This window comes from Notolabrus celidotus, chromosome 2, assembly GCF_009762535.1.
Source record: "Notolabrus celidotus isolate fNotCel1 chromosome 2, fNotCel1.pri, whole genome shotgun sequence".
NCBI lineage: Eukaryota > Metazoa > Chordata > Actinopteri > Labriformes > Labridae > Notolabrus > Notolabrus celidotus.
In genome coordinates this window covers 34,458,934-34,480,423 of record NC_048273.1, presented here as the reverse complement: position 1 = coordinate 34,480,423, position 21,490 = coordinate 34,458,934, and the positions used below count along the sequence as shown (strand labels likewise).

At 40.4% G+C, this 21,490-nt stretch overlaps 1 protein-coding gene across 1 annotated transcript in view; it reads right to left on the bottom strand.

Annotated features, from left to right (window-relative positions):
- Nucleotides 1-21,490, bottom strand: part of tgfbr3 (transforming growth factor, beta receptor III) — an 87,148-nt gene that overhangs the window by 44,080 nt on the left and 21,578 nt on the right. The window contains exon 3 of the mRNA XM_034710216.1: nucleotides 14,296-14,483. Within this exon, the coding sequence (XP_034566107.1) occupies nucleotides 14,296-14,483 (188 nt within the window). The remainder of the gene's footprint in view (nucleotides 1-14,295; nucleotides 14,484-21,490) is intronic.

Here is a 21,490-nt window from a genome sequence, read left to right as displayed (position 1 = left end):
ACAAAGGCGGCCTGCTGAGTTCTCCCTAAAAGGCACTTGCTTAGCTCTGATATGGAGCCTCAGTGGGATCTGAACTTTCACACAGTGCAGTCTTTGTTACCAGAGTGAAAAAATAGAAAGTAGTTGGGGCTCTGTTAGCATCTCTACTGCATGCAACTATGCCTTTGGTTCTCAGCCTGCCATTTAAATAGATTTTCACAGTCTGGTAGTGAAATGGAAAACAAACTCAATGTTGTGACCAAAGCTGTTGTTGTTTTCTTGTTTTCAGTGTGCGAGCTGTCTGGACTATTTGCACTAAATCTAGCCAGGTGGTTTACGGTCTGAGCGTGCACTTAACTCACAGATTAGGCAAGACTCTCAATCTCTATTATCTTTTTACAGATTAGAATTGTTTAAATATCCCCCTTACCAAAGCTCAAATTCTCAATTGCTCTTTCAAGCTTTGATGAGATGTGATACTCTGAACACTTTAAACTTCCTCTCCTCTGTATTCCCAGACTAATCATATTAGCTCCATCCTGTGTGTCAGCACTAAAAGTCTGTAAATCACTAATTCAACTCACAAGGATTCACATTATGTGATATAACAACCCCAGCAGTAACTCAATCAGTCACGGCTTGCAAAAATATTGGCCCTTCGCCTTTCCCGAATAAATACAGTCTTTGTGCCTCCATTGAACCTAAAAATGGAATAAATGATTTGTAATTATGATGATAGGGATCGTAAATACGAGTTGACAGTTTCTTATTAGGAGTGTTTGACTGAATTAGAACCATTAGAAACTGCAGAGAACAATCGCAGCACTAATTTGTTTTGATGCAGTTATGTTGTGCGCGAAATCAAAATGAAGATCTACTTTGATAACACATATGTTGTACGATATGTTTCTGCTGCCCTTATACACTCTTTGTGTCATTCACAGTTATTAGGTATTGACAAAAGTGTACTTAATGAACAAATGAAAACATTTATGTAATGCTGTCATTTGGTTTAGGCTTCTGAATCAGAATAAATGTTCAACAGTTTAAGATCGGATTATCATCCATTAAATATTCCATATTTCTTCTTACTGCACTAATATTCACACAATATGTTGGGCAACATTTTGAAATAATACAAATTGAAGCATGGATGACGGAATATTCATAACATACTGTATCACAGCTGCTGTTGGAATGGTGTCAAAAACGTTACTGTTTTTCTGCTGAAGTACTTTGAGACTACTTGCGAAATGTCTGTGTTTTCCAATGCCTATGTATAAAGCAATGTTATTATTCCCCTTGTTCTCATTATGACGGACCAATCATAACTAATCTCCAATCCTCCGTCCTGATTGGTCAAGTGGCATCCCCACTATGTTGCCCTGATTAGCTGGGAAGCCACTACTTCCTCATAAAACGAGCACAATCTTTTGTGGGCGGGGTTACGGGAGCGGAGAGGGGAGGGGTAGTGTTGACATTCCAAATCTCTCTCCAAACTGATATTTATATCACGACTACCAACAGCAGCTTTAAGTGAACAACCCCAAAGATGTCTGTTTTGGTTCCATTTGGCGGTACCTTTGGTGAAAGGGAAATCAAATAAAACTGCTCGTTTAGTCCAGAAAACTATCCAGGTTAACTGAAACAACTTTGTTTCTATTTAATCCACCCATCTTTTGTCAGGTAACAAGATAGGTAAAGGATCTGTCTTGAAAAACAAGAGGAACTCTTCCACACATTAATTACCCACGGATAAAACAAGAAGTAGTTTTTTATCATGCTAATTATTAGTACATAGTTGCTGCCTCTATTCATTCCAATGACTGCATACTTGGGAAGAAAGTTACTTAGTGTATTCGCCAAAGTTTTAAACAGTGCCATTACGCAGCCCATGAAAATGTAACAAATTAAAAATATGCCTATCTCTAATTTCTTAGCAATGGAGCAAACTCCATCTGCTACTGAGCATAAGCATTGAATCCATATCCCTCTCTCACACTCACACTGCATTTTAGACTCCTGTCTCTCTCGGGAGAAATGTATTCCAGTCAGTAAAGTGTGATTTTTATCTTCTGGCAGATACTCTGTGTTCAAAGACTTGTCCCTGTGATGCTGGTATGAAGCCACTTTAAAGAGACACAGACAGAGAGAACGTGAAGAACCGAAGTCTTATTATCTGTCCTCTACAGATTCTAAGGCTGGAGGATAGCAATACAAGTGAGTGTTGGTGCTGTGTGTTTGTGCTGCCAAAGTCATTACTCTGAGACCAAATGGAAGATATTACTGAACAGTTATTTATGCTGCAAACTGGATAATGATCCAAACAAACAGATGAGAGACTCACTGATTTCTTTTTCTTTTTTACATGCATATTTGTTCCACTTAGTCCAGACTGTGGAAAAAGCATGTTCATCGCTCCTCTGAGAATAACAAAAACCAAGATATGATCATACCTGGCCTGGCTTTGAGGCCCTGGCTTTGAAAGATGGAAGAGGGAGACAGGAGCAGAATATGAGCTAGTGAGTGAGTGAGAGGGAGAGAGAGAGTTGTAAAAGATGAGGAAATTAAACCCAGACAGAGACATGTCCAGAAGACGTGAGTCACCTGAATACCAAATACAAACAGAGCGCTTAGAGAAGGAAGTGCCAAGGGGAGTTGATGGTGAAAAAGGAAAAACTAATTATCGGCAGCTATCCAACGTTTATCGAGTAAACAGTAAGCTGAGCTCTATCTGTTGTGACCGCAGAGCTAGGTTGCACAATGTAAGTGATGATTAAGATTCAACAGCAGCTGGTGAGCATCCCTGCCCACAGAGTTACCGTAACAAGGTCTAGTTTACATAGCAACAGACCTTGTTACACAGCCAGGGTGTGAAGAGAAGAAGTGCAGAAACAGAGGGCTTCACAGGGCCTCTAAGAGTGGTGGCACTGAGTCGTCCTCCCCTTCATCGAAGCCTAAAAAGAGCAGGGGGCTCTGCTGGATCAGGAGGCCACACCTGATTGATTATCAGGAGGCTGGCACAGGGATTTGTGAGTCCAGGGTTCGTCACAGTTATGGGGCGCATTTGCCAGCAGCAATGGATGGAGAGCTATCACGTTACTGAAACTACACTCCACACAAGGGACGACAGCTGTAGCAGGATAAGCCAGGCCCATCAGGGAGCATACCATTAGTGGTGGTAGCATGTGTAAACAATGGAAATGTTAAAAAAATACCAAAACAGCCTCAACTTTCAGCTTTAAATCAGCTTCAACGACAACAAACGGAGCGCCGACTGGAACCCAAATGATGAGTCATACACAATCCTGTATTTCATAACAAAGCTCCATAGTTAGATTTAGAGCATACTGATGGCTGTAATTATAAAGGGTGATTTGTTTGCCCAGTCTTGAGCATGTGGTTGCAATTTCATGACCTTTCAAGCCAGCTAAATCAAGTCTCAAGTGCGCCTCATAAACACAGAGCATCAACGTTGTTATGTGATACTTTCATAACACTGACACCCTGCAGTCAGAGCTCGGTATCAGTGCTTGCAGTTTCCGTTATTGACAGAGCTGATTAGGTGCCTGGTGATCCCTGTTGATTCACAGAAAACCCCAAACATCCTTTAATTAGGCAAAAAAGTAAGACTAATCTTGAAAGGCACTCTCCCTCCCAGGAAATAATAATCAGGGAAAAAATAACTGACATGAGGAGCATACTGAACAGTGCCTGAATAACAATGACTGACTGATGTTTGAATCAGATCCAGTATGAGTTCAAATTAGAAGCTAAAATGATCTGCCCATCTCTATCATCCCGCCAATAAGAGGCCCATTGTTTTTTTTAATATGATATAATTTAATTCCTACGAGCTGACTCATATAAAGGTGAGAAAACACTCAGAAAACTGTCAGACTTGAGAATAATTGATTTAACACAGCTAAACACAGAATTACCGAGTCTGTGTTTCAACAATGTCAAATTGGTTTGCAGAGTGTGGCTAAGGATAGCAGAGCTAGCACTACCAGCCTGCTGGTTACATATTGTTTTGTCGAGTACACCAGACACAGCTTACAAACAACTGTATCTCCATTTACTAATCAAAATATTACCAAACAGCGCCATGCTAGGAGATGCCATCTGTCATCTGTGCTTGTTTACATGTGGGTAGTCAAGCACTCTAGCATTATGGCAGTAGCCATAATACACAAGCCGGAGCTACAGTCCTGGCTAGTGGCGAGTTGCTGTGCTACAGCTTGCACAACATATGACTTTTATTTTGGGCCTACAATGTTACAAATATCAACAACTTGTTTAACCAACTAGTTAGGCCGACTAGTGAGGGCGATGATGTTGAATCACTTAGGCAGCTGAACATTCGCATCCTATAGTGTCATCAAACATTGTTCCAGAGAAGCTCGCTCCTGATCTGTAGTTTGCAATTCTCTCTTCACTGTCTGTAGTGCATGCCGCAGTGCATTGCAGTTGAGACCATAATGTTTTGCAGTAGGATGGGTTACAAATATGTAATAATTTTAAATACAACTCAATACAGTAAATAGTTTATGAATTCAGTCTTCTTATCACCTTTGCAAAGATATATCGGTGCATGTCACTGTGCACAAGCCGGTTAGAGAGGGTCTATTTTCATAGCAACAAGATAAAATTCTCTATATCAGTCACCCTCAGTTTAAAGATTATTTCCCCTTCATACTACTTAAAAAAAAACCTGGTTGGCCATGCTCTACTTAAGTTGACAGATATCCAAGATTACAACAAATATTGGAACCTCAAAGATTGCAAAGGCTGAAAACAAAGAGGTCTGCCTGAGGACCATAAAGTCATGGCTCCAAGTGCAGAGAACACACTGTCTGGGACCAATCACACTGTGTTACCTGATGTGTGTGCATGTGCATGTGTCTTGTCTGTCTGGATCTTGGTTCTTTCTGGATCACTGAGGGTGTACAGAGGGAAGGAAAGGGAGCTAGAGCAATGGAGCTAAGTGATGGAGGGGGTGCAGGCGGTCGAAAAACCTGTTGACTGTGCTTATCAGTGCCACCCACATATTTGTGAGAGCGATGGGGATGTTACCTGGAGCCTTCCCCCCTGAACTGTGATGGCAATCAGTCTGCTCTCAACGCCAAGCTGCTAGCAGCCTGAACAGCCTGAAAAGACGTCAAAGTGAGACAGGACATCTGGATAAGAATCTGAGTGATATGGCAGAATGGCAGGACATGCTGCAGAAAATACCACAGCACTGAAGCCAGGGCACAGGGTCAGGAGGAAAGATAACAGTCCTACTTCCTGTGACACAGTGAAATTAAAATTCAGCTCAGTGTTTGTTTTGATATGTGTAATAACTTGGTGAAATGATGGTAACACAAGAGGAAAATTAGGTTTTCAGGTCACAGTAATAGTCTTTGTTGTAAATGAGTGTTCTGCTGTGGGCGAGAAGTTTGTGCTCCGTCAGATGGTGCTGAACTAAACACCAGACTCCTCAGTCCTTATGAGAAAAAATGTAAATGTATTTTTAGGGGAAGCTTAAGGTAAAGAAGCAGATTTAAATGAGAAGATTCAAGAAGACCCTGATTCAGTTTCAATGTTGATGAATATCTACACATAAAAAAAGTAACTGTGCTAAGAACAATTCCAAGGTCCATGCACACTAGGCTGTAAATTTCATGATCATCCATAATTCTTATTATCATTCAGGTCTCCTCCTCTTCTAAACAAATACCCTGTGGTTATTAACTGCATAAACACTGAGTAAATCAGTGTAAAGTTTACAATCAGTGTCTCCCCAGTGCTATTTAATATCTGTTTAGTTAAGCTTTTGCCAACTTAAGCTCACTCACTTAAATATTTAACTATTCAAGTATTTAAATGTCCTATATTCAGAGGTGTGTTTAGCCTTTTTTTTTTAACTCAGTTGGCTCAACTGGGGCACTGACTTAGGCAGGGCTGGCCATGGCTTGTTTACCCACACACAAATTAATAGTATTTAACCTCTCTATCTTCTGCTATAACAACTACCATTTAAGTATCATACAGCTATTCTATTCCTGTGTGCATTTTTTTTACTTTAAAAAGAAACACAACAGTTCTGGCTTTGTGTGTGCAGGTTGTCATGTGTGTAAGCTGAGCTCATATCTGCTGCTATTCTCTCTGCCTGGTGAGCTCCTCCAGCTACAGTCACTCACACAAGATATCTGCAAATTCCAGCTGATAAAGTAATCATCTGCTCTGCCTCACCCTGATCCACAGCAAGTGGCTGCGTTTGATGTTTGCTTTTGGGGAGCTGATTACAGAAAGATGTCCGATTCGAGATACCACCAGCTCCTCTTGTTTATTTTCCACCCTATCACCCGGCTATATGCCCAGACAGGCCCCTCTTCTGCTTTTGTGCTCTTTATTTTAGCTGCCACTTGGGACAAAGGTGTCCAGAGTAATGCCAAACTCTACATCCATGCACATGTGGTGGTGGCAGCTTGTAAGCAAGGTGCAAAAGGCCACTTCAGCATCTGACAGAAGGAACATATGGAAAAAAGTTCAAACTTGATACCTGCACTGCTGAACCAGAGTGAAAGGGAACAGAAAATAGCACTCCAAAATGAGGTCATTGTTTTGGTAGAGCTTAAGCAAAACACCAACACCTTCAGGTCAGTAGTCAACCCACAAAAAGATATTTTGCCTCATAATCCCTGAGGGCTAAATGCCTGGATGAAATTTCAGCAGCAGTCTGTTCTGCAGGACAGCTCACTCTGACTTTAACTCTCATTTGTTTTCTTGCTCTGAAAGATTACATCCTTTTATTCAATCTTATACAATTTTGTGAAAATGTGAAAATGATTGTACTGTTATTTGACACATATCGCCTCTGTCTGGAACTATGAGCTTTACGGATCCAAGCCAAGAACAGTCCCACTAATAATCCTACTCCAGGATCCGAGCCGGGTCTGCCTTTCTTTTTAGAGGCCCACATGGGTGTAAGTAAGAAAAAGGGGCTTCTGTTACTTTGATCAAATCCACAAGAGCTGATGTAACCATCAGTCTTTGTTTCAGACAAATGTGAATAACTCTTCTACTGTAAGGAAAAAAAAATGTTCACATGAGCCCGTTTAAACGCTGGTCATCCTGTGAAAAAGTAGAGTTAGGACACTGTGACACAAACAGCCCACTGTCTAAAAGAATGTAAAGTAAGAATCCAGATTACCATAAAGATATTTAAGTTTCAAATCACAGAAGAGTTATGCGGGATAATATGCTTAGCTAATGCTAGGTGGGAGTTGTCTGGGGCACGTCTCATTTCTGGGAAACACAGATGAAGACTGAAAAGGGATTCTATTTGCTGAAATATGAAAATCGTCCTCACCAAACTGGACCGCTGACTCACTTACAGTTTGAGAATGATGAATGTGTGAACACACCCATGGCAATCAGCCTAGTAGTGTTTGAGATATTTTCATATTGACCAAAATGTTGGTCCAACTGACGAACCAATAGACTGATAGAGTAATTGTGCTTTACAGTTAGCATGGCTAAAAGTCTCTTCAGGAGGAGTAATGTGCCTTCTGGGATACTTTCACCAGGTGTGTCATGCCCTCTGAGACAAATTTGTCTCTCAACATAATACTGACCTGAAATAAAACCTGACTGTCTTCTTCTGCTCTGGCTTTGAGACTCTTTAAGATTTATTATGTAAGAAGTGGTGTGTGTTTTTCAGTTTGAAGCTTCTTGAGTTTCACCCTGCAATTAACTCTTCTGCCAATTTGTATTGCCTGATCTCTTGTTTAGTCATTCTTTTGAATTTTTCTTCTCCATCAACATCCTCCTCAATCTCCCTGCTGTTGGCTTAAAGCACATGCCGAGAAAACCAGGCTGTGATTGGTAACGGGAAGTGTTTGCCCTCAGGGCTTTCAGCAGGATCGTTCCCACTCCACCCATGTCTTCTAGAGAAACAACAGGCCTCCAAAGTGGGAGTTGTCAGTTTACAATCAAATATATGCTAAGGCAATATGACTTAGGCATTAAAAAAGTAATATCAGATAAACATGACCTAAGATATTGGTATACTGGATATATACTTCTATTATGATGACTGCATGATCTGAGAAAATTTGACTTATCTATTGTTTGCTTAAAAGTGTTATACTGTCACTACAGCACATCTGAGCACATGACTTGTACATCACTAGAATACTATCCAAAATATTATTGTGTTTAATTCTAGCTTTAGGCTACTGGAATGGATGATTAGCATATTTTCTCCTTCTGGTGTTATTCTACGCTGACTGCATGACCTGTAAATGTGAGGGTATTCCAGACGACGTACGTTGCACAGTCACTGCTGAGGTGTTCTGTTGCACTTAATAACTCAGCTTTGGTGTGGAAATTGGCCAGGGGCCAGAGTGTGTATTCTGAGTCAGGGCCAGCTGTGCATTTCTTTCTGTGGCTAACAGTTCATACCCCTTAGTTAATACCCATACAGAAAGGGTTCACCGGGGCAGGCAGGAAACGATTCATTGCTCTCACGTCTTTACTGAAAATATGGAGAAACTGCAAGCCGCAACTTTCACACATGGATGTGAAAGAGATGTGAAGCAGGCCTCACACATCGCAGCTGCAGGATGTGTGTCTGCCTGTGTGTGTGTAAAACTGTCTGAAATTGACCATGTGATCCCCTTTGTGAGCATTAGCCCGTACAGACCATGTGCAACAACATGTGTAGTCCCATACCTGGGAAAGGGCTGGGCTTTGCAAACACTTATTGAGGAGTCACTGGGGCACAACCTGTTCCCCAGCAGCCTCTTAACCCAGACAGCTAGTCCAGCACAGCAAAACATCATCCACAGGCACCTCTTGTCCTGCAGGCCATCACTCAAAACATCCAAATACTGTCTGTTCTGTGGCCCAGACACCACTTCCTCACACATCAGCAGAGGTGAGGAGGAGAAATCTCCACAGTCACAGACCAACCAGCCACCTCTCTGCTGACTTAGAAAATAAGCAAAGGCTACACATGCCAAAGCAAACAGGGAAAAACAACCCATTACTGAGAGAGGAAACAATCTGAACGCTTCCATATTTGAAAACCAAAATTGATTAAACTGCGAAAATTAAAGGACTAGTTCCAACTTTTTAGAAAATGTTGATTTCTGCTTTCTTTTATTAGAAGATCTATACCGTCCTCCTGTCCCTTCATGAAATAATACATACAAGTATCTGTTTTGCATGAATTGGAAAAAAATAAGGTGCTCATGGGTATTTTTAATTAATACATATTTGAGTTGATATTAACAAATTTGTATTTACAAGACCATGGTTTAAGGTTTTGGGAAGATTTATGTATTTTAAGTCCCTATTTGAGATATTAGCCTCTGTTTCTCGGATGGTAATAAGCGGTAATTGGAGTTTTGAACCTCACTGTAAAAGGAATCTGAAAAGCTCCGTCATGGACAATTTCACTGTTTGTCTTCCTTTGATTGGTGCATCATTTTCTTTCCGCCTGACTTGCACTTCTTTACACTGTATTGTCATCTGTAGTCAATGAACTTTTGACTATTTGGCCATAGAAACCATTTAGCCACTTACAAGCAGAATTCAGAGAAAACCCTACACCACTTCTGTCTACTCTCTCTGGAAGACGAAATCCTTATTTTATGATCAGACTGGGCTTGGGATCAGAGATGTTGACACAACATCCACTTACTAATATCGTAGAGTAATGGCTTTAAGCGTTAAAATGATTGTAAATGTCCTATGGAGACTGTTTTCAACTCTATAAGATAGTATGATATTTCCTAATACTCAGTGGCAAACATAAAGTTGGCTTTAGTGAAGGTTCTGCAAAAATAGAAGTGACTGGCATGAACTGTGCATCCAAATGAACTGAGTCTAAACAAACTTTGCTGCATGAGAGATTTTGGAAGTTTAGGACAGTTTGCTATGTTGCAGTGACTCTGGGGTTAATTGTTTTAGCAAGCAACAAACTTGTCAGCACAACAGTTCAAGCCGAAAGGTGTTGCTGTTTAATAATAGTCAATTCAGTGGAATATGTTTGTGTTTTTTGGAAAAGGCTGTTTTTATGAAACACAAGTACCCCTCCTCTGGGTGAGGAATGGGTTTAGCATGACTCAGCTTTAAGCTTGGGCTATTCAAGGATACAGCATAAAGTTCAACGGGTTCCTTTTCCACAGCCTTGGGAGACTCTTGCCCAAATAAGAGCAACAATGTTAATCATTTTAAGATGCCCTTTCAAGTTTTAATTCCTGCTGGATCATCCCTTCTCACTGTCATGAAAGATTCTGAGCAGATAGTGTGGATGAGACCAGAGTGTGACGCACTCTGTGCCCTCCAACACAGTCATGTCCAAGGCGAGCACTTTGGCGGAGGCTGCTTGTGTCCGATCTGTGCCCACAACCAAAGTGAAAATGCAATCAAGGACAGAGAGGGAGTGGACAAAGTGTTCGAGTGTCCTTTAGGGGGTCTTATCTTATCACAAACAGAAACCTCCACTCACAGAATGAGCGTCCAGCAGGGTCACTTAATCTCAGTAAGAGCTGCAGTGACCTTGTGCAGCCAAGGCTGTAGGCAGGGGGACAGACAGCTGGATTTCTGCCTCCTCCACACAAGTCCTTGCTTGACCATGAAGGTGATGGGTTACCAACAGCTGGATAAGCTGATGTGAAAGATGGATTTCACAGACGCTCAAAATTAAGGTGGCCTATCTGTAGCTGTTTTTCTTTGAGACCTGTATGAAGAAAACTGTGCATTATAGATTTTTGAAGATAGAAAACCCTCAAAAAACGTCAAATACATTTGAATAAATGTATTTAACCCATGAAGTTATTTCCCTTCTTCAGATTTTTTTTTAAAAACAACTAGCTATTGGTTTTGAATAAAATGAGCCCAAGCACAAACAACAGTTTTACAATTAGACCTTGTTACACAGAATTCAAAAATCCTTATTGGTGCCTGAACACAAGCAGAAGATTTTTTGAGAGCAGGAAGATTGAACAGGCAGAGTCGTGAGTGTGACAGCTTTCACAGCAGCTAAAATGTGGTTCAGATTGTTTGAATATCTGAAGTGTCCTTGTCAGAAAAGGTTTAAACTTCTGTCAGAAATCCTTACAGTTGGACCTTCCTTTGTTAAACGAACCGCCTGTCGAGAGGAGTATAAATTAAATCAAATTCAGTTTGTTTTACATGAATATCCATCAGTGATAAATGACACTCTACGTTTGACTTACGTTTATCTAAAGCTAGCAAAATGTATATCAGATCATTGCACAGACAAGTTGTTTTAACTGAAGTGGACACATCTTTTATAACTTATGCAGCAGACAGAAGTAAAAGATAAATCCATCCTGGTATCAAACCTGTCTGACTGATGAGCCCTTTCAACATTTAATCAGAGGTGACTACTCACAGTAATAACTACAGAATGTAACATTTTAATGAGGCAGAATGCCATTTAAACAGGTTGATAGATCAATTAAAGATATTTGTAAAGCATTTTGAATTTGGTGGTAGTATATTTTCTCTCTGAGAAATGTATTTTCAATATTCAAAACTGTTTACCCTCAATATCATATCAAGGACATAGGTACAGTTGTCAATGACAGTGCTGATTCAGTGTTAGTTCCACGTGTTATAAAGTACGTTTTGAATGTATATAAAAATAATAATTTTCATTATGGGCAAGATAAATGAATCATTCAGGATATGATACTCAAATTCCCTTGTTCATTTTGGCTGTATGAGCATGTTATTGGAAATATCTATACTCAGATTTGGACCATTTAAAATTCCTTTTTAAGTCCTATATTCAGTGCTGACAGGAAGTAAACAAACTGCAGATATCTCAAATACAACTGTGACTAAAGAAAGTAAGATTAAAACCAGATGTTAGTGTCTTTCAGATATCTTGCAATTACATTTTAAATTAGATTTCAGGCCGACATCTTGAAGATTTTGATTGAACTCCAGGAAATTAGAATCAGATTTTGCTGTCTCCCTTCAGGATATCTGTAATTCTGGACCTAATTGCCTCTTAAATTTGTAATATGTTTCTCGTACAAGCATCTTTTATGATAACAATAACAAATCAAATCTGCTCAAATAATTATCTGACAAATTCACGTTTGCAAGAAGCCATGTAGCTCTTCATTACTAAACTATGAAGAGTAAAATATGAGATGATAATACTGCATGACAAATCCTTCTTCAGTCTGTGATTACCACAATCTGTTATTTAAGTCTATGTAGGAAGGCCTCAAAACAAGCACATGAAACAGAGAATATTTCTGTATTTATCAGCTAATGTACACACACACACGCACACACACACACACACACACACACACACACACACACACACACACACACACACACACGCACACACACACACACACACATACACACACGCACACACACACACACACACACACTGTGAGTTTCTGTATGTTAAGCTTGGGGAACGTTTAAGCCAACATCAGCAGCTAAATTGCGATGGCGAGTCTCTACATGCTGCTCTTCACCCTGTAGTGACTGAGGGGGTTGGGAATCTCGGACAGTTTAAAATCCAGACACAGCGTTTTTTAAAGCTGTGGGCCCCATGATTCATTTAGAAGCTATGGCTAACTTTAAGAAGACCTGCCATGAGACATGCTGCGTATCACCTTAAGACAGGGAGGGGTTTCAAAACAGGAATGAAATTTGGGAACACGAGAGGGAGATGTGTTGACAGTATAAATTAGATAACTGTAAAAAGACCTGCTCAAAACCATTATGTGGTTGGAAAATATCTAGCTGGAGACATTTAAATAAGTAACTAATTACTGTCTTGTGTTTCATCCTCCAGACAGTCATTAAAGTTTATTTTAATATGCTTAGTGGGGCGTCATTTAAAAATGGAACATATTGTGAAATCAAAGAGAAAATTATGATGCATTAAAGCTTGATCACCAAGCATCCAAAAAGACAATTCTTTAAGACAAGGATTTAATTAATGTGCCTGAAAACATAATCCATAACATGATGATGATGATGGGGGAGTAGTTGGTATGATACCACAAAGAAAATATAAAGACACTTCAAGAGCCTTTGTGACAGACTTGCGTAAATATCAGCATGTACCTTGCATCTAGTATGCAAGCCAATAGCTCACCAAATAGACTGGTTCACCATGTAACTGTGAGATCATTTAGTCCACCAGCTTGGGGTGTTGCTGTTCAGTGAAGATATGAGCATTTTGAATGAAGGAGTCTCTGTAACATGAATCTATAACTCTATGTGTTTTTTAAAGTCATATATCTGGGTCCTTTAAATCATATTTATTACCAACAGCTAAATGTTATCTGACCCACAGTAACCTCTGCATCCTCAGCCTCTGCTGCTTTCTGCTCTTTATTTAAAGAAGGAAGAGATTTCCTCTGCATCTCCACCTGACGTTATCAGGTAGAGTTTAGCATTTAATAACTTCATCTGTGATATTGTGATAGTGACACTGTCAGCACCCTGTCATCAAATTCACACAGCTCTAAACTCTCCTTATGAACTTTAAAGAGGATGCTGCATTATTTCAAGTCACAACTTAAGTTAGCTAGCAAGAACAGGGCTGACCCACTTTAATGAGGGATGGATCAAATCTTTAAACAGTGCAGAAGTTTGTTGAACTCATAAAAATTTGTCTAATGAACTCCGGGGTCGCAGATCTACCAGACGCTCAGTGTCTGTGTTTACCTGCTGTCAGAAACCATCTCATGCGGAGTCTTTTGGATCAAACCATCTACAGGGAGAGGAGGGGGGGATGTTTTGGGGTTTGAATATAAGGCTCAAGTAGAGGACTTCTCGAAAAAGAAGTTGAGGGACACTGATTTGATTGACATCAACGTGAAATAGGGAGATTGTCGGGAGAAATAACAACTCAGGAGTACAGCAGGAGAATAAGCTACAAAGTGGTATAGACTCCCGCCTAAATCGGGAGTGTTGGCAGGTCTGTATGTGGATGAGCTTCACTAAGCAACTTGTGACCCTGCCTTTCCTCCCTAACCTTGGCCAGGAAGCTTCCACTGAGCAGAAGGGAAACGGAATCAAGTCTTTATCAGAGCCACCGGTTTAAATAGAACAAAAAAGGGCAGTGGAAATATCCAGTGCAGCAGTAGTTGCACTTTTTTAGGTTTTTAGGTTAAACAATAAAAATAACAAGACGATGAGAGGGCAGATCATCTGACTGTGTCAAAGTCTAATTTCAACAGTTTTATTGAAGAGTTTATTATTGTGGTGGAGAATATAATTCCTAGTTTAGCTCTTTTCCAGAGTATGACTCACCTCTACCAGGGTGTTGTCTGGTCCCTCTGGAGCATGTCCTCTCAAGTTGATGATGTGGACCTCCTGGGGGAGACTGGTGGTGCCTCTACTTGCACAGCCTGACAGGGCGGTGAAGCTCTTCAACATGGCCTGCACAGGGTGTCCCATCCCCACAGGCAGCAGCTCACATGGGCTGCGAAACAATGGTCCTGTAGTGAAGAAGAGAGCCAGAGTTGTTACATAAATCAAGTAGGATGGAACTCCACCGATCAGGCATGTCAGAGTTTGTAAAGAAAAGTTGAATACGTTTCCTGTGCCTGCATAACATCTGATAACCATGGGCTAAAGACTGCAAGGCGAAACTGAAAACCCTCCGTAGCCCGTCCCTCATCTTGCTGGGGCAAGTGACTCAAGGCTACATAAGCTGCAAGACAAAATATATCAGGCTCTGCTGCATCCAAGCAGACCCTTTGAAGAGGAATCTGGTGTCATAAAAGTGTAATGTAAAATTGTTGAGGTGCTCTGTTAATAGAATGAAGAATAACAACCAACATGTGTTTAAAGATGGCTTTATTAAGATCATAACTTGTGCAACAGAGTAGTTGTAAAATGATACTTTCTACTGACCATGAAACTCAATGTTGGTGTATTACTAATCATATCTCTCTCCAGCTCTCTTGTAGAGGCTCACATTTCAGTTTCAGACATCATAGCAGCAGACTACTGAAAAACTGAGCTCGGTCAATCAGGCAAAGCAGAACTCAGCAGGGTCTAAGGACACTGAGGCTCAGGTCTTTGGGTCTCTTTCTGTGTTTTGTCTACTTCACAGTCAGCTGTAATGATGTAATGAGCAGACCAAGGATCTGTTAAGGTCAGGACCACTTGACTCAAACACAGCCACAGCTCTCTAATCTAATCAACCTTTTTAATGCTACACACTAAGTATTTATTACTATTCACTAACCAACCACAGTGCTGGGTGATCACCTATTAATGATGGCATGCATGGTGTATAGTAATTCCATAGACTGTATAAAACATGAATGTAGTGTCAGTAACACACTAGAGGTTTCTGAGGAGGCGTTATGAAGCCTTAAGATGCAAAGAGGTCATAGTCTTGCTACCTTGTAAATAGCTCCTAGGCACTCGCCTGCCAGTTAAATACGCCATGTCCCTAAATATGCCTTATTATGCATACCCTGAGCCTTAATATTTCAGAGAGTAAAATTGGGAATATTTCAGAATATGTAGGGGTCAGATTCCAGATTAAAGCGCTCACTTGCTCACTGCTCCCATTGGTGAAGCATTGGTGGTCCTCGAGGACAACAAGCTGATATGATGCATTAAAGTCTGTCCTGCTGCTGTAATAACACAGATTTTAATATGAGATGAGTTTTCTCGCCGACCTCAAGTGGACATTTGAGGCACTGCCGTTTTTCTGGACTGGGTTGGTTTCCTTTTATAACACCAGAGGTTGACACTTGTACACTTCTTGACAAAGGAAACCTATACAAGTTGTTATAAGTTTCCTTTATTTACTGGCGATGTATACCATGTTACCATTGTAACTTTATGGGATAGGAATGATTGTTTTAGGCGTTACGCAAGCTGTTTGATCTGACTTGATATGTAACATTACTTTTTCTTCATCTTCTTCTTCATCATTTAGACACTACATGAGATAGTCTATCATTCATTCATGAAACCTTTCCTGGATTTGAAGACAATTACATGGCAAGTCTCATGTTAAACATACTGTCAAATTATATTTACTGTATTCAACCAGTGTGCAATATTATTGATGATGAATCTCCCCTTGCCAGACATATCTTAGATCAGTTTTTCTGTCTGCAGGAGGAAACAACATATCAATTGAATAAGAACCTCATTGGATGTTGATAATTCTTTAGGGTACTAGTGTAATCCCCAGATAACCAATGAAAACATTTTATAAGTAGCCTGAAAATAGAAAGACTGTTATCACCGACATCTGCTTAACTTTGTTGTAAATATGACAAACAAGAATTGCTCTTATACTCGCAGGGTTGCACTACTTTCTCTCCTGTATAATATGAAACAAGCCACAAGCTCCCGGGTGGCTGACAAACTTAACCACAGCCTGAGATCCTCCTGACCCATAATGTAAACTTTTTTTACAGTTTACATCTGTGTGACCCACTTCAGGACTCAGGGAGTAACCTGAACACATACAAGAGTACACCCTTCTAACATGAGGCCAGGGTGGCACTGCGCTGAGGTTTGAGTGAGGTACCAAACACCTCTTTTCCATTAGGAGAGTGTATCCTCTGAGAACTTCTGTGGCTGTTTTTTACCTCGGGGTCAGACCTTGTGTTCTACCCCAAAGCTTTATGCCAGCTAAGGTCTGCTCGCATTTCAAACACATCACGCTAAACACGTAATGGCTGCCAATGGCAATCAGAGGGAACATTTGGAAATCATTAAAGTCTGAGTGTAAGACAGTTAGATAACAATGTTAAATTCCCTCAAACTGACTCAAAAACATGGTGCCTCAGCAGAGGGGTACAGCTAGGGGGGACTTATTTTTTCCAGAACACATTGCTATTGTTTTCTCTTTCAGGCTGTCCAATAAGCCAACGTTATATCAGCATAAAGCCAGAGATCATATATGGCATAGCTCCCCTCTCCCCTATTTGTTGTGAGAAAGACACAGAGGCTTTATTGTTACCATATCATATTTGTCTCTTGAGACAAATCCCAAACCCTTGACAGATGTCTCAACCTGGACTTTATGTTGTCTCTCAATGCTTGTGAACCCGCTCCAGGCCCTGAAAGATTGTTTCTGAATCTCTAATGGGGAACATATATATCAGAAGTTGCTGTGGTGATAAATAAAAGGATGAGGCATAATGGCAAAAACCTGTGGTGCATCAGTATTTCAACCCCCCGCCCACCCTTGCCTCCCTCCCTCCCTCCCTCCCTCCCTCCCTCCCTCCCTCCCTTTTCCTCCCAAAGGACCGAAGCCTATTCCCTCTCTACCCATGTCATCAAGCTTCACTCCCACAAACACGTCTGAGGGCACTCCAACTCACTTTTTCCCCTCACACACGGAGAATAACAAACAACTGCCAGACAAACAAAGAAATCGTAGCTCTTTCTGGGAGACTGCCAAAAGATTACACATGGGGGGGTGATGTGATCTTTTTTTTTAGATTGGTTAGAAATACAACATAAAAGGGGGGCGTGTGGGAGGAAAGGGTACTACAAGGGTAGAAAAGTAGGACATGTTTTTATGGCAATTTTTATGTAGCGCTGAAGAAAGGGTTGTATCTGCCAGTCTGTGTCTGTCATACTCTTCACCAGACCAATAAATCCCAACTAACCCTAACCTGAAAATGTTCATAGTAGGGATGTTCACAATTAATCGACTATCGATTCATTGATTGTTAAGAACTTACTCAAACACATTTTTATGATGCGATTTTCTCTCACGTGGAACAAACATCATGTGGTCTTATATTTGGTTCAGCTATCAGGGAGGTGTTTTAAGTTTAAAGCATGTTTTGATGTGAATCAGCTGACTGAAGGTGCTGTGCACAGCGGAGACACTCAGCTGGGGGCTGCAGCTGAGTGACAGGTCTCCAGGAGCGCTTTTATTCTCCACCGCCGGACGGATTCTGACACCTGACCCCGTTCACATGCTTATTGTTTAATAAGAAGAAGTAGACAGAAAACTGGACACTGTGAGTCTGAAATATGTTTCTGTTCAGTTCCCTTGTTGAAGTCTGAGCCTTCACTTTTATGACTGTATGTCCGTAGATATTATGAGCCTGCTCCACGCGTTGATATTCAGCGTGTTTAACGCTTTGAACGCCCCGATACGATCCTTAGATATTCAATACTGTCAGTTGTATTCATTGTGTCATGAAGGAATATTTGATTCAGGGGAAAAACGCATTTGGCATTATTTTTGACATAGAAAACGTCTATGTTTTTTTTTAATGACAATAATTGATTGTTAACATTTCCAGAGATCAATCACGGCAAATACTTGAAATATACATCCCTAGTTCATATGTACTCATTGTCCCCAGATGATAAGTACTGAATTAAAACTGAACTACTCAAGGTTCCCCATTATTATCAACTTCTAATACAGCCACATTTGAGCAAGCTTACAGATAAAATAGTTACTAGCAGCTTAAATTAGGGGCTGTCCTCTGTCCTCTAACCACTTGAAGATGCTGGTTTTGGTGAACACTTCAGCCTGTTGGGACAACAAGTTTGGATTCGCACCAGAAGGTTTTTGTTCTATTATCTAATATTACTCACAGAAAATCGGTTTGTGCAATAACTAACCAATATGCTAACTTAATTATATTTATTACCCAGCTTATTCATCTTCTGGCTGTGTGAGATGCTTGATTCTGATTAGTCAAAACCCCTTGATGACGGTTATTAACTTTCACTAACGTTAGCAACACCAGAGGCAAACTGATGTCATGTCAAATGAATCCATGAAAAAGAGTTCCATAATAATAAGTAGGATTATGTATGGTTAGCCGGTGGTTATTGGAAATAGGATCCAGACCCCAACATGAAGCAGCGGTGTGTTGTCCATACATTAAGCATACATTATCCCTTACATAGTTGACAATTTGACACAAATTATTCACTTTAAATAAGATGTATAGACTTAAAGCAGTTCCAATATGATGATTGAGGGAACTGGACCAAGAACCTATAATTGAGTGGTTTATCTTAACTGTAAAATGATACGACAGCAGACAAAGGCATTCATTCTTCATTAGGATCCACATCAAACAGAGTTGTTTTTTCCATCCCACATGCTAATACCATTTGTGGGAAGAAAACACTTGAAATACTTTCCCTGCCATAGCTTTTTGTCCTCTGTCACCTAGTCCGGCTGCCCCTCTCCCCCGCATCTGTCACCTCCTCCTCTCCAGCCATCTTTCTGTTTTTTCGGTCATCGTGTGAGCACAGAGTATGTCCTGTCCAGCTGCTACTACTGCCTTTTGACTCAGCCAGGCCAAACACCCACAGCAGAGGTATGAGAGAAACTGTTGTTCAATCTGCCTGAAAAACAAGTCCAGCCTGGGCCGACCAGACACTCAACAGACTACACCACAAATATCAACTCAATCCAACAAATACAGCAAGAGTCAGGCAGCAGGTCTTGAACTCCGGCTGTAGCAGTAATCTTTAAAATTATCATGGCGCTAGAGAGATAAGATGAGCAACAACACCAACTATTACATACTTCAAGGCTTGCCACATTGAGTAACTTTGTAAACTGTGAGGTTTCTGTACAAAAATACTGTGGTAAGCCACCATGAAATATCTTTAAACCTGAGCAACTTACATGAATTTGATCCAATAACATGAATGGTGCAGGCTAATTACAGTACACTTTTGAGTTTAACATTACTTTGAAAATGTGGTGACATGCTTCATTTCCCCAGGATCCTGGATAAGCTGAGCCTTGATATCTGAGATCTTTTTCATTTAATACAGAAATATTGATAATTAACTTTCATTATATCGTACATCAACATTGATCCTGCCAACCAAGACCCTGCAGCCAAACTACAGTAAAAGGCTGGACAGATCTTTACTGTCATCAATGGGAGCCTCAATTTTTTACGATCTATTTTTTCTCTAAATCAGCAGCAGACTGGACTTTGGGTCAAGAACTAACAGAGACAAGACAGCCAGATCCTGATCCAGCCTGATAGACTCAACATCAACATCTCATCATTGCCCTAGTCCCATAAAACCCCCCGTCCAGCTGTGAGGTCAAGTCACATTCACGATTCAAATAACTAAAACTACAATTTGAATGGTTTGATCATTTTTTTGGGGGATGAAAAGTTTAAGGCAGGATTTTGAAATCTGATCATAATCTCTTGATCTCTGATGTATTATTTTGGAATGTCAAGAACATGAAATTATATTACTTTAGTTATTAGATATCTCAGAAAATTTCCAGTAGAGATTTGAAATACTCTGAACACAGATCCAAATGTGCTCCTCATGCTGTTGGTGACACTGTTTTCAATGGGGGGAGCTGGAAACTCTAACAGTTCAAAACAACCTAAACTTCACACTGGGTACCACCCTTTGACTCTCCAGCAGCTTGTTGTGCTCTGTGGTTCACACCCACATAGAGCTTTGAATGCAGAGATGTTACTGAGGTACAACAAGACTTAGTGGATTGTTTCTTCGACAGCTGGTCTAACCAAGGATTTTCCACTTAATTAAGCTGAAGCGATCTGTTCAAAGATGCTTGTTATCTGCTACTCTGTAGATCATCTTCAGGGCATTTCTACACGGCCACATTTGAACTAAAAGGTGTCAATAACATAACATTTGCTCCTGTAAAGACAAAAATTAAAGGAGAGCAGGCTTTAAAGTGGCAGGTATCAAAGCTACTGACAGTTTCAAATGTCACAAGTAAAGCCATGTGCATTAGCATTAAAGGATTTTGTGGTTAGAGTCGGGATACAGAAGAAGTCAGGGGGCGTCTACTTAGTTGGAAAAAATTACAGACTTATAAAGATCACAAACTTTCATCACCACTTTCTGCCTCTGTGACTGCGGGGGAGGTACAGTCAGACAGGAATCCTGTAAAAATGTACGAGTTGAATCCCTGTAGTAGAAATATTATTGCCAAAGGCCCAACAGTAAGTCAACATTCGTCCAAATTACCACAATAAGTAAATATATAAACCAGGCTCTGGTGGACTTTTTAGAGTTATAAGGGTTATCATTCACCAGTTAGAGGTTTTATCTATCATCTATTTCCTGTAATGTGACTCATTCTATACATTATGTAAAGCACACAACCACAAATGACACACAACTTAATCTCCTTCTTTTTTCTTCTTGAGTACTGAGGGAGAGACTTAATACTATTTGTATATATTTCAACAATAGCTGTAAACACACAGACACAAAACTCCTGAAACTTCACAAAATGTTCAGGGGGACTTGCATGTATGAATGCAAACAACCAAAGTTTTCCCCCTTTACTCTGAATTTTTCTGCCAAACTTGTAGTAAAAATTCAGCGTGATGTTGGGGTGAGCAAATGTGAGAATACACCAGGAAACATCAGGAAACGTCAGCATTAACAAATGAGCAGAGGTGATGATGATTACATCATGCAGCGGGTGTTAAAGCTGAAGGATGAAGAAAAAATCAAAGGTTGAAGAAGT